General features: G+C 42.0%; 1 protein-coding gene across 1 annotated transcript in view; it reads right to left on the bottom strand.

Moving 5' to 3' along the window:
• Positions 1 to 13,325, bottom strand: part of LOC126249182 (diacylglycerol kinase 1) — a 747,622-nt gene that overhangs the window by 330,241 nt on the left and 404,056 nt on the right. Inside the window, exon 5 of the mRNA XM_049950837.1 lies at positions 3,414 to 3,597. Coding sequence (XP_049806794.1) covers positions 3,414 to 3,597 — 184 coding nt within the window. The remainder of the gene's footprint in view (positions 1 to 3,413; positions 3,598 to 13,325) is intronic.

Below are 13,325 nucleotides of genomic sequence, written 5' to 3'. Positions count from 1 at the left end.
CATGAACTTCTGTGTTCTGGCCTTTTTTCGCAAGTGTAGACGCCTTTGAAGTTTGAAGTATCGGGCAACCAGAGGATGGCGTCGCAGGTCGTCACGCTGTTGCACCATTATAGAGGAAGACTGTAGGCACCGTTGAGTCAAATTCCAACGTCCGCGTCACAGTGGGAGAAAATTACGAGGTTTCGTAAAAGTGACCCTTTAAGTGTGTTGCGCATTATATCTTAGAAAATGATAGTCAAGACTAATTCGAGTAAAACATTTCACATAACATGTGTCCAGTTTTTATTTGTTGCAGATATACAACTGATTATAAAAATAAATTTTCATTTCCCGTTTTGGAACTCAGGTCGCAAAGGGTTTGTTTATCGAAGCCATTTTTATTTTCATGTTAAAGTTATGAAGTTGTGCTTGGGTCTACATACCTGAATGTGTCATCTGTGATTTTGATTCGTTGACCAATGTTACTCTCTCGTTTACGTCTGGCGCCTGTACATTGATGAGCCGAAACATTGTGACGACCTACTTAATAGCTTGTTTGTCCGCCTTTGGAACGAAACACATCACTGATTCTGGAAGATGAGTTCCAGACAAGCGATGCTTTCCAAGTCTCCATTGATTTGTTTATACGAGGGGGAATCGAAAAGTAAATTACACTAGCTCACTGCGAGAGCACGCTGTGTGTCGTGACCGTGTCCAATGTGTAGCACACTATAATAACTGCTGACACGGCCCATAGGATTGATTGTGTGGTATACCGTCGTGTTGTGTGTGCAGAGCGGGCTTGTCTCAATGGTGCGTCAATTGGAGGTTACTCCTAATTGGAGGTGCGTGCAACGATCAGATTACTTTGGGCTAAATGGCATTGCACGAACATTAAACGCGGTATCACTGCAGTATATGGCGAGCGTGCAGTCTCTTGCCCACGTATTATAAACTGGTGTAAGCAATTAGGTGTCGGACGCGCGGACCTCACTGACGAATATCGCCAAGGCAGGCCCGCAACGCCCAGCATAGTTGCAAATGTTAACCGTGTGGATGTGATCGTTACAGACGATAGGCGGCGCATAACACTGCAAGAAATTGCCAACATGCTGAACATTTCGTATGGCAGTGTGTTCTCCATGGTTCACCAGCACCTTGGATATCGTAAACTGTGTGAACGATGGGTCTCACGACTGCCCACCGATGTTCACAAGGTACAATGATTTCAGTCATTATTGGCATTTTTAGAACGGTGTTCTGAGGAGGCCAACAAGTTTCTGTCGTGTATCATCAAAGGGGATCAAACGTGGGTTCATCACTTCACCCCGAAGCAAAGAGAACATCCATGGTATGGGTGCACGCCACATCACCTCAGCGAAATAAGCCCAAAGTCCAATCTTCAGCAGGAAAGGTGATGGCGACAGTGTTCTTTGACATGGAAGGTGCGGTGTACCTGGAATTTATGCCGAAAGGCACAATAATCAACTCTGTTTCGTACTGTCAAACGTTGCACCGATTGCGTAAGGCAGTTAAAGAAAAGCGGCGGGGAAAATTGAGCGCCAGTGTGATTTTTTTGTCATGGACTGTGCGGCTGGTCCCGGCGGAGGTTCGAGACCTCCCTCGGGCATGGGTGTGTGTGTTTGTCCTTAGGATAATTTAGGTTAAGTAGTGTGTAAGTTTAGGGAATGATGACCTTAGGAGTTAAGTCCCATAAGATTTCACACACATTTGATTTTTTTGATTTTGTTGCACGAGAACACACACCGCACTTCGCCCGCGAGAAGTCAGAACTGCTGAAACGATTCTAGACATGGCAACGTCCTCCATACAGTCCCGAACTAGAGCCAAGCAGCTATCATGTGTTCGGCAAGGTGAAAGAGGATCTCGATGAACGATGATTCCGAAACGATGTGGAGACGAAAGCAACTGTATCCAGGTGATTACATAGAGCTCGAGGTGATATTTACGCATTATCGCTCAGAGAAATGTTTACAGTCTCTCGAGGACTATGTGGAAAAGTGAACTTACATTGTATGTTGTCATTGCCGAATTGCCATTGCCCAAAATCTACTCTGTAGGAGTCGACATGGATTCCGGAAACAGCGACCGTGTGAGACCAAACTCGCTTTATTTGTTCATGAGACCCAGAAAATATTAGATACAGGCTCCTAGGTAGATGCCATTTTCCTTGACTTCCGGAAGGCGTTCGATACAGTTCCGCGCTGTCGCCTGGTAAACAAAGTAAGAGCCTACGGAATATCAGACGAGCTGTGTGGTTGGACTGAAGAGTTTATAGCAAACAGAACACAGCATGTTGTTCTCAATGGAGAGACGTCTACAGACGTTAAAGTAACCTCAGGCGTGCCACAGGGGAGTGTTACGGGGCCATTGCTTTTCACAATATATATATAAATGACCTAGTAGATAGTGTCGGAAGTTCCATGCGGCTTTTCGTGGATGATGCTGTAGTATACAGAGAAGTTGCAGCAGTAGAAATTTGCAGCGAAATGTAGGAAGATCTGCAGCGGATAGGCACTTGGTGCACGGAGTGACAACTGACCCTTAACATAGACAAATGTAATGTATTGCGAATACATAGAAAGAAGCATCCTTTATTGTATGATTATATGATAGCAGAACAAACACTGGTAGCAATTACTTCTGTAAAATATCTGGGAGTAAGCGTACAGAACGATTTGAAATGGAATGATGATATAAAATTAATTGTTGGTAAGGCGGGTGCCAGGTTGAGATTCACTGGGAGAGTCCTTAGAAAATGTAGTCCATCAACAAAGGAGGTGGCTTACAAAACACTCGTTCGACCTATACTTGAGTATTGCTCATCAGTGTGGGATCCGTACCAGATCTGGTTGACAGAGGAGATAGAGAAGATCCAAAGAAGAGCGGCGCGTTTCGTCACAGGGTTATTTGGTAAGCGTGATAGCGTTACGGAGATGTTTAACAAACTCAAGTGGCAGACTCTGCAAGAGAGGCGCTCTGCATCGCGGTGTAGCTTGCTGTCCAGGTTTCGAGAGGGTGCGTTTCTGGATGAGGTATCGAATATATTGCTTCCGCCTACTTATACCTCCCGAGGAGATCACGAATGTAAAATTAGAGAGATTCGAGCGCGCACGGAGGCTTTGCGGCAGTCGTTCTTCCCGCGAAGCATACGCGACTGGAACAGGAAAGGAAGGTAATGACAGTGGCACGTAAAGCGCCCTCCGCCACACACAGTTGGGTGGCTTGCGGAGTATAAATGTAGATGTGGTTTAATGAATGGCCCTAGCTTGGAAGTACGACTTGGATTTAGATTTTCTTTCGCAGAAGCTTTTTTGTCTCAGGAAATATCGTACAGTCATGCACAGAATACTCTGGAAAGTTGAGAAGCAGGAGTGGTGGACTTTTGACGGTATTGGAGTGTGCAGGCGTACCTGTGCGGGGCCGCGCGCCGGCGTCTGACGCGCGTGCCTGGCGTTCGCGGTCTGCCAGCCCGAGGCGCTCCGCCAGCCTGCTGGGCGCCAGGGTGCTCGCCGACGCCCACGTGGCTCCCACGTGGCGCACAGACGTGGGCGACGACACCGCCGCCGCCGCCGCCGCCGCCCCCTCCTCCTCCTCCTGCAGACAGCACAGCGCCTTCCCCTCACACAACTCTCCCACACACTCTCCGAGCGTGACATTTATTTATTTATTTATTTGAAGAGCGGAAATGTCAAACGTTCTAAGTGCCATTGTTTCAAAGAACGCGTTTTCAGCGATGTTGTGTTCTCGGGACCCCTTTGCATGTCACTAGACTTCTCTGCAAGTGCCAAATTGTGCAGAAAATTGTCCAGACATTCGTTAGTAAAACGATTTAACAGTTCGAACGTTTGACATTTCCTTTCTTTACTTTTCTATCAGGTTCCATAGGCCATTTGAACCAGTGCTACTTGGTCTGGGCACGTGCCTGTACATAGCTTACAATGCTGATCAGAGTAAATTCTGTGGCATTTAGAAAATTTATTAAAGAGAATTAAAGAATAATTAATACATGAAAAAAAATTATGAGATTCTACGAATAAACGACACATTACAAAGAAAAGTTCTCAACTGCTGCGAGAAACTCCTGTACAGATTAGAAGGAGTGTGCCACAAGGAAACCTATTAACTTACAAGTAAACCTACCCAAGGGATACATTTCGATTTATATCGGTTTCCAATATGTTTTAGTACAGGGCAGCCGTGCGGGATTAGCCGAGCGGACTTCGGCGCTGCAGTCATGGACTGTGCGGCGTGTCCCCGCGGAGGTTCGAGTCCTCCCTCGGGCATGGGTGTGTGTGTTTGTCCTTACGATAATTTACGTTAAGTAGTGTGTAAGCTTAGGGACTGATGACCTTCGCAGTTAAGTCCCATAAGATTTCACATACACAGTACAGGGCAAAATAAGAGACACAAAATTTTGTATACGTGCCCATTCGGAAGTTAAGGAAGTGAAATAGCCCATGAAAAAAACTGAGTTTATTATTTCTGAATGAATAACACTGAAACTGTAACATATGTAAAATATGTTCAATTAAAACTTAATACTTTTTAATGCACGTTACAATGGCGCATCCAGATTCGTCGAAAAGGTCATTTTTTTCCAAATCTCTCACTCCCACTGTTTTGTTTTTCATTTCGGCGTTGTCGGAAAACCCATTTCTTTAAATCCCTCACAACCACTGTTTTGTGTTTTATTTTTAAAATTTCGCTAATAACAAAACGTATAACATCGTTATTACCAAATTCAATCATGTATGATGAATTGGTATTCCAATGACATATTTGTTAGAAATAAGCTAGAAATATCTCTATGCGTCTGTACGCGTCCCAAATATGTGTCGGCTTTAATGCCCGTTACCATTCTGGAATAAGTATTTCCTACAGAAATATATTCTAGATTTATTGTTCTATATCTGCAATTTCTTTTAATTTTGTGAAATATCAAATATATTTGTGTTGTATTTGCATTTTATTTTAACATTTGGTGTAATTTTTTGTTTCAAGCTGTAACATTTTCAGATTTAATTATTTGAAATTGTTGGTTTAGTATGTTGTAACATTACCGTAAATTTGCAAAATAATGAGGAAGCGCAGAATTGTTAGGGTCAAAAAATGCTAAATGCGCTTTCATTTTGCTCACCAAACACAAGCGCAAGCACATGCGTTTTTGGAATACGACTTCATCATATATGACTGAATTTCGTGTTAATGTTTGTACACGTTTTTCTGTTAGTCAATGTCGAAATTAAAAGCAAAATATTGAAGGGGAGGGATTTAGAGAAAAACGTCTTTTTCAACAAATCTTGGTACACTTTTATAACTTACATTACAAACCGTAAAACTTTTATTTAAATTTTTTTTATACCTGTTACCATTTCAACGGTATTTAATCAGAAATATTCAACTCAGTGTTTCTCAAGAGGATTTTTCACCCTCTTATAGGCCTTACAGGAACGTATAAAAATGTGTGTTACTTTGCTCTAAACTACAAAATATTGAAAGCAGAAAAAAATCGAAATGTGTCACTTGGGTAGGTTTACTTGTAAGTGCCATTGTTTCAGAGAACGCGTTGTCAGTGCTGTTGCGTTCTCGGGACTCTGTTGCGTTAACTATACTTTCTTCCAAGTGCCAAATCGTGCAGAAAATATTCCAGATATTTGTTATGAAAAAGATTTAGCAGTTAGAACGTTTGACATTTCCATTCTTCGTTTATCTGTCACGTTCCATGGACCTTGTGAACAAGAACTACTTGGTCAGGGAACGAGTCTGTACATAGCTACAATGCTGATTAGACAAATTATGTGACATTTAGAAAATTTATTAAAGAAGAATTAAAAAATTAATAGTACACGAAAAAATTGTGAGATTCTACGAATAAATGACACATTACACAGAGAAGTTCCCAACCACTGCCAGGAACTCCTGTACAGATTAGGACGAGTGTGATACAACCTTTCAACTTAAATTTGAATGCTTGCGGTACCTATTTTCATTTCTTCAGTTTTGCTGGAACCCGATTCAAAATGAAATCTGCAGAATAGTACCACCCTACTGTACACTGTTTAAGGAACTGTTATCCAGATCGATAGCGTTTTTTTTCCAGACAGTAAGTGATACGAAACCCTTAGTTTCTCCAGGTGTATACAATGTTGATATAACTTACGGGAATGCAACCGGGTGACGTCGGTGACATTCGCCGATATTTCGAAAGGACCACACCCTTCCGTTTTCAAGACACATCTGGGGAAAGTAATTAACGTCGGTCGTCTTTACAGAAAATTTTTCCCAGTTGCGAATATGGACTATCATCAGCTGTATAATGGAATGACGAGAATGGAAATATGTGCCGGGCCGGGGCTCGAACCGGGCTTTCCCGCTTTTCGCGAACGGTCGCCTTAACACTTGATATCCTAGCTCGACTCACGCCCAGCCCCACACTTCCATACATAGTCTACATTGTGTGTGGGTCTTGTTGACGACCTATGGATGGTTGGGTCGTGCGTGAATGCCAAGCAGTTAGGCGACCGCTTGCGAAAAGCGGGAAACGCCAGTCCAGCGCAAATTTTCAATGTCGTCTTTCCATTATACAGCTGCTGGTTGTCCATATTCGCAACTGCGAACACATTTCATGTATTTCAGAAGGGCGGTAGTCGCCACAGTGCCTGTTCCTTTAGACATGCAATCATTTTCGAAGGAAATTTACATCGTGTCGGTCATCTTTGGTTTAAGATGTCGCTAGTTTTTACAGTATGCGTGTGTATGTCTGTTATCTTTATCTGAAAACCGAGGTTTTAAATTCACTTTCACAGCAGTTGCTGCAGTTTTAGACCGCAAACGGTCGGGTGTGCTCCTGTCGAAATATCGGTGGATGTCGACGACGTCACCCCGTCGCATTCCCGAAGTTATTAGAATGAGCGATATGTGTATCAGCTTTTGTAGAGATCCGCCCAGTGGTTCAGGAGGAGATGTGGAACACCCATACGAGTACATATATTTTTATAATGCGTATGGCTGTATAGATTTATGAATTAGGCTTCTCCATTCTCCATCTATAATAGCCTCGTCATCGACAAGACAGTGCACCGTAGTCCTGTTTGTCACTGTTCTACAAATTTTGAAAAGTTGTATGTTATGTTAGATAGAACTTGATTTCTCTACGTGTTTTGGGTTACAGAACTTGAAAATTGTGGGTGGCTTTCAGTTTTTCGATAATAATATACAATACGTATGTTAAATGCGGAATAGAAAAACGATGGAAAATATCAAATATTATTGTTGCAGGTTTTCGAAAAACACAGTTTATGATGAATGAAATTTTAAAATTAAAAAAAAAAAATGTATGTATCAAATATGTTAAGAGAGTCTGTGTTTGATCTATATGTTGTACGGTGCAACAGAAGAAACTCTTTTAATAATCACCTAGCATGGAAGCACTCCATTTCCTGGTAAATTTTTGGTCTCATACTGAAACATCAGCCGGCCGTTTTGGCCAAGCGGTTCTAGGCGCTGGAAGCGCGCGACCGCTATGGTCGCAGGTTCGAATCCTGCCTCGGGCACGGATGTGTGTGATGTCCTTAGGTTAGTTAGGTTTAACTAGTTCTAAGTTATAGGGGACTGATGACCTCAGATGTTAAGTCCCATTTTGCTCAGAACCATTTGAACTGAAAATCCTGGTTAATGGGATCATCCGGGCTACCCCATTTTGGCGGGAAGAGATGCCAGTGTGACTGCAAAATGTGCATTCTTAGCGAACTGTTACATTGAAGCTGTTGATCTGACCGCATATGATCACCCACAAATTCATTAAAATTTTATGTTGTGGAACTTAACACAAAACATTTTAAAACATTCTTACAGGATTTTCCGTGCCCACTGCAAGGATCAAGGCTGGCACAAGCTATTTGCGGAAGGACGAATGTCGTTGGCTGATGACGCACGGTCATTACCGAACCCATTATCCATCAAGTGTACGCCGTCATTACTGAAGAGTGGTGAGTTACAGTGGTAGCCATCGCCCCCAGAGGCCGGATGGAGCGTCCGAATAGCAACGCACGTGCAGGGCTCTCCGTAGACTTGTGCCATTCTTCGATGAATTTCCGTTCCCCGCATTACTTCCGCTGTAAGAAACACACTACACCTCTTTGTTATTCTTTCAAAGCGTCCACTGCACTGTTTTCAGCATTACTGAGTGCAGTGGACGGTGCACGTACTCCGTCGACACGTGGGCTTACGGCGAGGCCCACGAGGAAGACAGGTCATTGCGTGTGACAACAGCACGTGACAATGCAGGTCTTACGAGTTCCAGCAGCCGTCTCCGGCCAGGAGCGAGTAACTACTTCAGACGGGGTTTAATACTTATTGACTGAGCGTTTAAATGCATGTAAGCTCTCGACAGCACACAACAAAGGTAAAACCTTTAATGGGTACCTTATAATTTCATATTGATTTCCCATGGGTCCTGCACGTAGCCGAGCGCTCACAAGTGTGGCAGACTGAACGACTAGTGTGATGTAACACGTTCGTTGCATAGGCGTATTTCTCGTCGGCCCCGCTTTACTCCCACGTCCGTCTAGCGGAGAGTTTGGGGCATCGGGGCCCTAATATCGACCAAATCTTCTACGTAGTAGTGGGATTAATATCCATTCAGCCATTTTCATTTTACAGTCTCTGCCAAAAATTCTTCGTAAGCAAAATTTTACGTATTTTATATGAACTGATGAGTGAATATTTGAGTATCCATCGTTTGGTTTTCTTCTTCGTGGATACTGCTTTGTTTATGTGGAAACTATACAGTACTAACAGACATTACTATGGTTGGTGGTTTTATTCCAAATCACATACAGACCAAGTGGTATACAACAGCACTTCTCATTCATCCTTGAATGGCGGACGTATGAGTTCCGTAGCACACTATACGTGTGAGACTAGTTTTTGGTCATTGTCCCCTAATTTACAACCAAAGTCAGAGAATAAAATATGTATTAAAACAACAACAACGTCCGTCTTTGTGCTGTATGCATCCCTTACCCCATTACAGATACATAAAGTTCTCAAGAATCAGACCTCCTTCCTTTACCGAATCCATTAGCTGGTGGAATATATCTAAATGTCCCTCCCTCAGAAATCCTTATGTCATGAAATATCATTTTTGTACATCTGTAAAAACATTTTGTATCTGATAATACCACTATTATTATCATTATTAGTGTGATTAGTGCTGTTACTGCTGCTGCTGCTGCTGCTACTACTACTACTACTACTACTACTAATTATTATTATTATTTCTTTCTTTTCTCAGACGTTATGTCTGGTCAAAAATGGAAAGTGACGCGGACCTAGATCAACCGTGACTTCCTTTTAACTGTACGGTATATGTTATAGTGCATTTAGGAACTTTCGGGTAATTGAACATGTATCAATAATTACGGATTTCTGTAGTTGTATATATAAGTTTGGATGTAGCTGTATTGCATTGATGTACTGGTGGATATTGTGTGGTATGACTCCTGTAGTTGATAGTATAATTGGTATAATGTCAACTTTATCCTGATGCCACATGTCCTTTACTTCCTCAGCCAGTTGGATGTATTTTTCAATTTTTCCTCCTGTTTTCTTTTGTATATTTGTTGTATTGGGTATGGATATTTCGATTAGTTGTGTTAATTTCTTCTTTTTATTGGTGAGTATGATGTCAGGTTTGTTATGTGGTGTTGTTTTATCTGTTATAACGGTTCTGTTCCAGTATAATTTGTATTCATCATTCTCCAGTACATTTTGTGGTGCATACTTGTATGTGGGAACGTGTTGTTTTATAAGTTTGTGTTGTAAGGCAAGGTGTTGATGTATTATTTTTGCTACATTGTCATGTCTTCTAGGGTATTCTGTATTTGCTAGTATTGTACATCCGCTTGTGATGTGATCTACTGTTTCTATTTCTTGTTTGCAATGTCTGCTTTTATCTGTTGTGGTATTGGGATCTTTAATAATAGGCTTGCTGTAATATCTGGTGTTTTTTGCTTGATCCTGTATTGCAATCATGAATCCTTCCGTCTCACTGTATATATTGCCTTTTCTTAGCCATGTGTTGGATGCGTCTTGATCAATGTGTGGCTGTGTTAGATGATACGGGTGCTTGCCGTGTAGTGTTTTCTTTTTCCAATTTACTTTCTTCGTATCTGTTGATGTTATGTGATCTAAAGGGTTGTAGAGGTTGTTATGAAATTGCAGTGGTGTAGCCGATGTATTTATATGAGTGATTGCTTTGTGCATTTTGCTAGTTTCTGCTCGTTCTATAAATAATTTTCTTAAATTGTCTACCTGTCCATAATGTAGGTTTTTTATGTCGATAAATCCCCTTCCTCCTTCCTTTCTGCTTAATGTGAATCCTTCTGTTGCTGAATGTATGTGATGTATTCTATATTTGTGGCATTGTGATCGTGTAAGTTTGTTGAGTGCTTCTAGGTCTGTGTTACTCCATTTCACTACTCCAAATGATTAGGTCAATATTGGTATAGCATAAGTATTTATAGCTTTTGTCTTGTTTCTTGCTGTCAATTCTGTTTTCAGTATTTTTGTTAGTCTTTGTCTATATTTTTCTTTCAGTTCTTCTTTAATATTTGTATTATCTATTCCTATTTTTTGTCTGTAGCCTAGATATTTATAGGCATCTGTTTTTTCCATCGCTTCTATGCAGTCGCTGTGGTTCTCAAATATGTAATCTTCTTGTTTAGTGTGTTTTCCCTTGACTATGCTATTTTTCTTACATTTGTCTGTTCCAAAAGCCATATTTATATCACTGCTGAATACTTCTGTTATCTTTAGTAATTGTTTGAGTTGTTGATTTGTTGCTGCCAGTAGTTTTAGATAATTCATGTATGGCAAATGTGTGATTTTGTGTGGGTATGTTCCAGTAATATTGTATCCATAATTTGTATTATTTAGCATGTTGGATAGTGGCTTCAGAGCAAGGCAGAACCAGAAAGGACTTAATGAGTCTCCTTGGTACATTCCACGTTTAATCTGTATTGGCTGTGATGTGATATTATTTGAATTTGTTTGGATATTAAGTGTGGTTTTCCAATTTTTCATTACTATGTTTAGGAACTGTATCAATTTAGGATCTACTTTGTATATTTCCAATATTTGTAGTAACCATTAGTGGGGTACACTATCAAAAGCTTTTTGGTAATCAATGTATGCGTAGTGTAGCGACCTATGTTTAGTTTTAGCTTGATATGTCACCTCTGCATCTTTTTGTTCTTCATTTATAATTTTGTTCTGTGTTATATGTGTCATTAATTTCTGTGTAATTACTGAAGTTAATATTTTGTATATTGTTGGTAGGCATGTTATGGGGCGATATTTAGCTGGGTTTGCTGTGCCTGCATGATCTTTAGGTTTCAGATAAGTTATTCCTTGTGTAAGTGTATCAGGGAATGTGTATGGGTCTGCAATGTAACTGTTAAATAATTTAGTTAGATGTGAATGTGTTGAGGTGCCGCGCCTTTTGAGGTGCCATGTCACGGATTGCACGGCCTCACCCGCCGGAGGTTCGAACTGCAGCTCAGCACTACCCCACATGACCACCACTGGCGAGTATGGCGGCGACCTGGAGAGAGGTCCCACTCTTCGTATGTTTTGGAGAGGCACAGGGGTGTTACTCCTGGTGTCATGACGTGGAGAGCCATTGGGTATGACTTCAGGTCACAGCTGGTAGTCATTAAGCGAACTCTTATGGCACCATCTTTCATCACGGACATTCTGCATCCTATGTCTTACCTCTCGTGCCTTTTTCAACAGGACAATGGTCTATAAACGGTATGCGTGATGTTTAGATACTCCCACGCCAAGCAAGAATCCAAGATATGGCACCGATAGAACAGGTGTGGGACCAGCTCGGGAGTCAACTCTATCCCATCTTCAGTATCCAGGATATCAAAGATCAATTACAAAAGCTGTGGGGCAGCAAGCCTCAGGAGAGGATACAGACTCGTTATGATACTCTTCCCAAGTGGATCACTGCATGCATCTAGGCTAGAGGGATTGGAGCGTTACACTGATAAGTGGGCTCCATACTGCCAAGTTCTTTGTAAATTTCACTACATTTTTTTAATCACTGGAATGACATTTGCTCTCTCTCATTATGTTTCATTTCGTTACCACCTCCGCTTCTGGGTGCTTCACCTTTCTAATACGGCTGTGTATACTACGTCTGGCAGGTAAGTGTTAAGCGGGTAGCCTCACCATACAGGCGCCTCCCACTGCTAACGCAAACTAGGCTATTTTTACGGCCTGCACGAGGTAAACATTAATAGACGGTTCGCTAGCTCTCATAATTGGACACAAGTCGTTTGTACTCCGACTACCTCTCTTACCAAAGATTGTCTACGCGATAGTCTGGCAATCTTATTTGTAGTAAACATGGTGGAAAACCTCCATTTACTTTGCGAAGTTCAAGATACCGAAACTAGAGTCTTAGCATATTATAATAGTCATAAAACTAAACTCCGCCCGAACAGGCCATGAAGACCCAACGGTACCGACCGGCCGCCGTGTCATCCTCAGCCCACAGCCGTCTCTGGATGCGGATATGGAGGGGCATGTGGTCAGCTCACCGCTTGACGGCCGTAGGTCAGTTTACGCGACCGGAGCCGCTACGTCTCGATCAAATATCTCCTCAGTTTGCCTGACAAGGGCTGAGTATACCCCGCTTGCTAACAGCGCTCGGCATACCGGATGGTCACCCATCCAAGTGCTAGCCCAGCCTGACAGCGCTGAACTTCGGTGATCTGACGGTAACCGGTGTTACCACTGCGCCAAGGCCGTTGGCGTATTACAGTCATAGGGGCAAGTAATTGTTTTGCGTAGGTAATACTCTCAACTCTTGTATAATGCGAGATATGAATGCAATTATGCTTTTTGGTTGAACTATGTAAGTTTTCACAACATTAGGACGCTGTTAAAACACTAGTGACGTGACATAATTCTCGCCGGTTACAATTTTCGCAAAAATATCCCAGAGAAACTACTTTTTATTTTAGTAGCTTAGACCCATTTTGTTCAAATGGTTCAAATGGCTCTGAGCACTATGGGACTTAACTTCTGAGGTCATCACTCCCCTAGAATTTAGAACTACTTAAACCTGACTAACCTAAGGACATCACACACATCCATGCCTAAGGCAGGATTCGAAACTGCGACCGTAGCGGTCGTGCGGTTCCAGGCTGTAGCGCCTAGAACCGCTAGGCCACCTCTGCCGGCCCCATTTTGTTGCTGCATATAATTTTGCATACACAGTGCACTGCAGTAGCAATGACGTCACTCGT

The sequence above is a fragment of the Schistocerca nitens genome, chromosome 3, assembly GCF_023898315.1.
Source record: "Schistocerca nitens isolate TAMUIC-IGC-003100 chromosome 3, iqSchNite1.1, whole genome shotgun sequence".
Classification (NCBI taxonomy): Eukaryota; Metazoa; Arthropoda; class Insecta; order Orthoptera; family Acrididae; genus Schistocerca; species Schistocerca nitens.
This window is presented reverse-complemented; position numbering and strand designations above follow the sequence as displayed.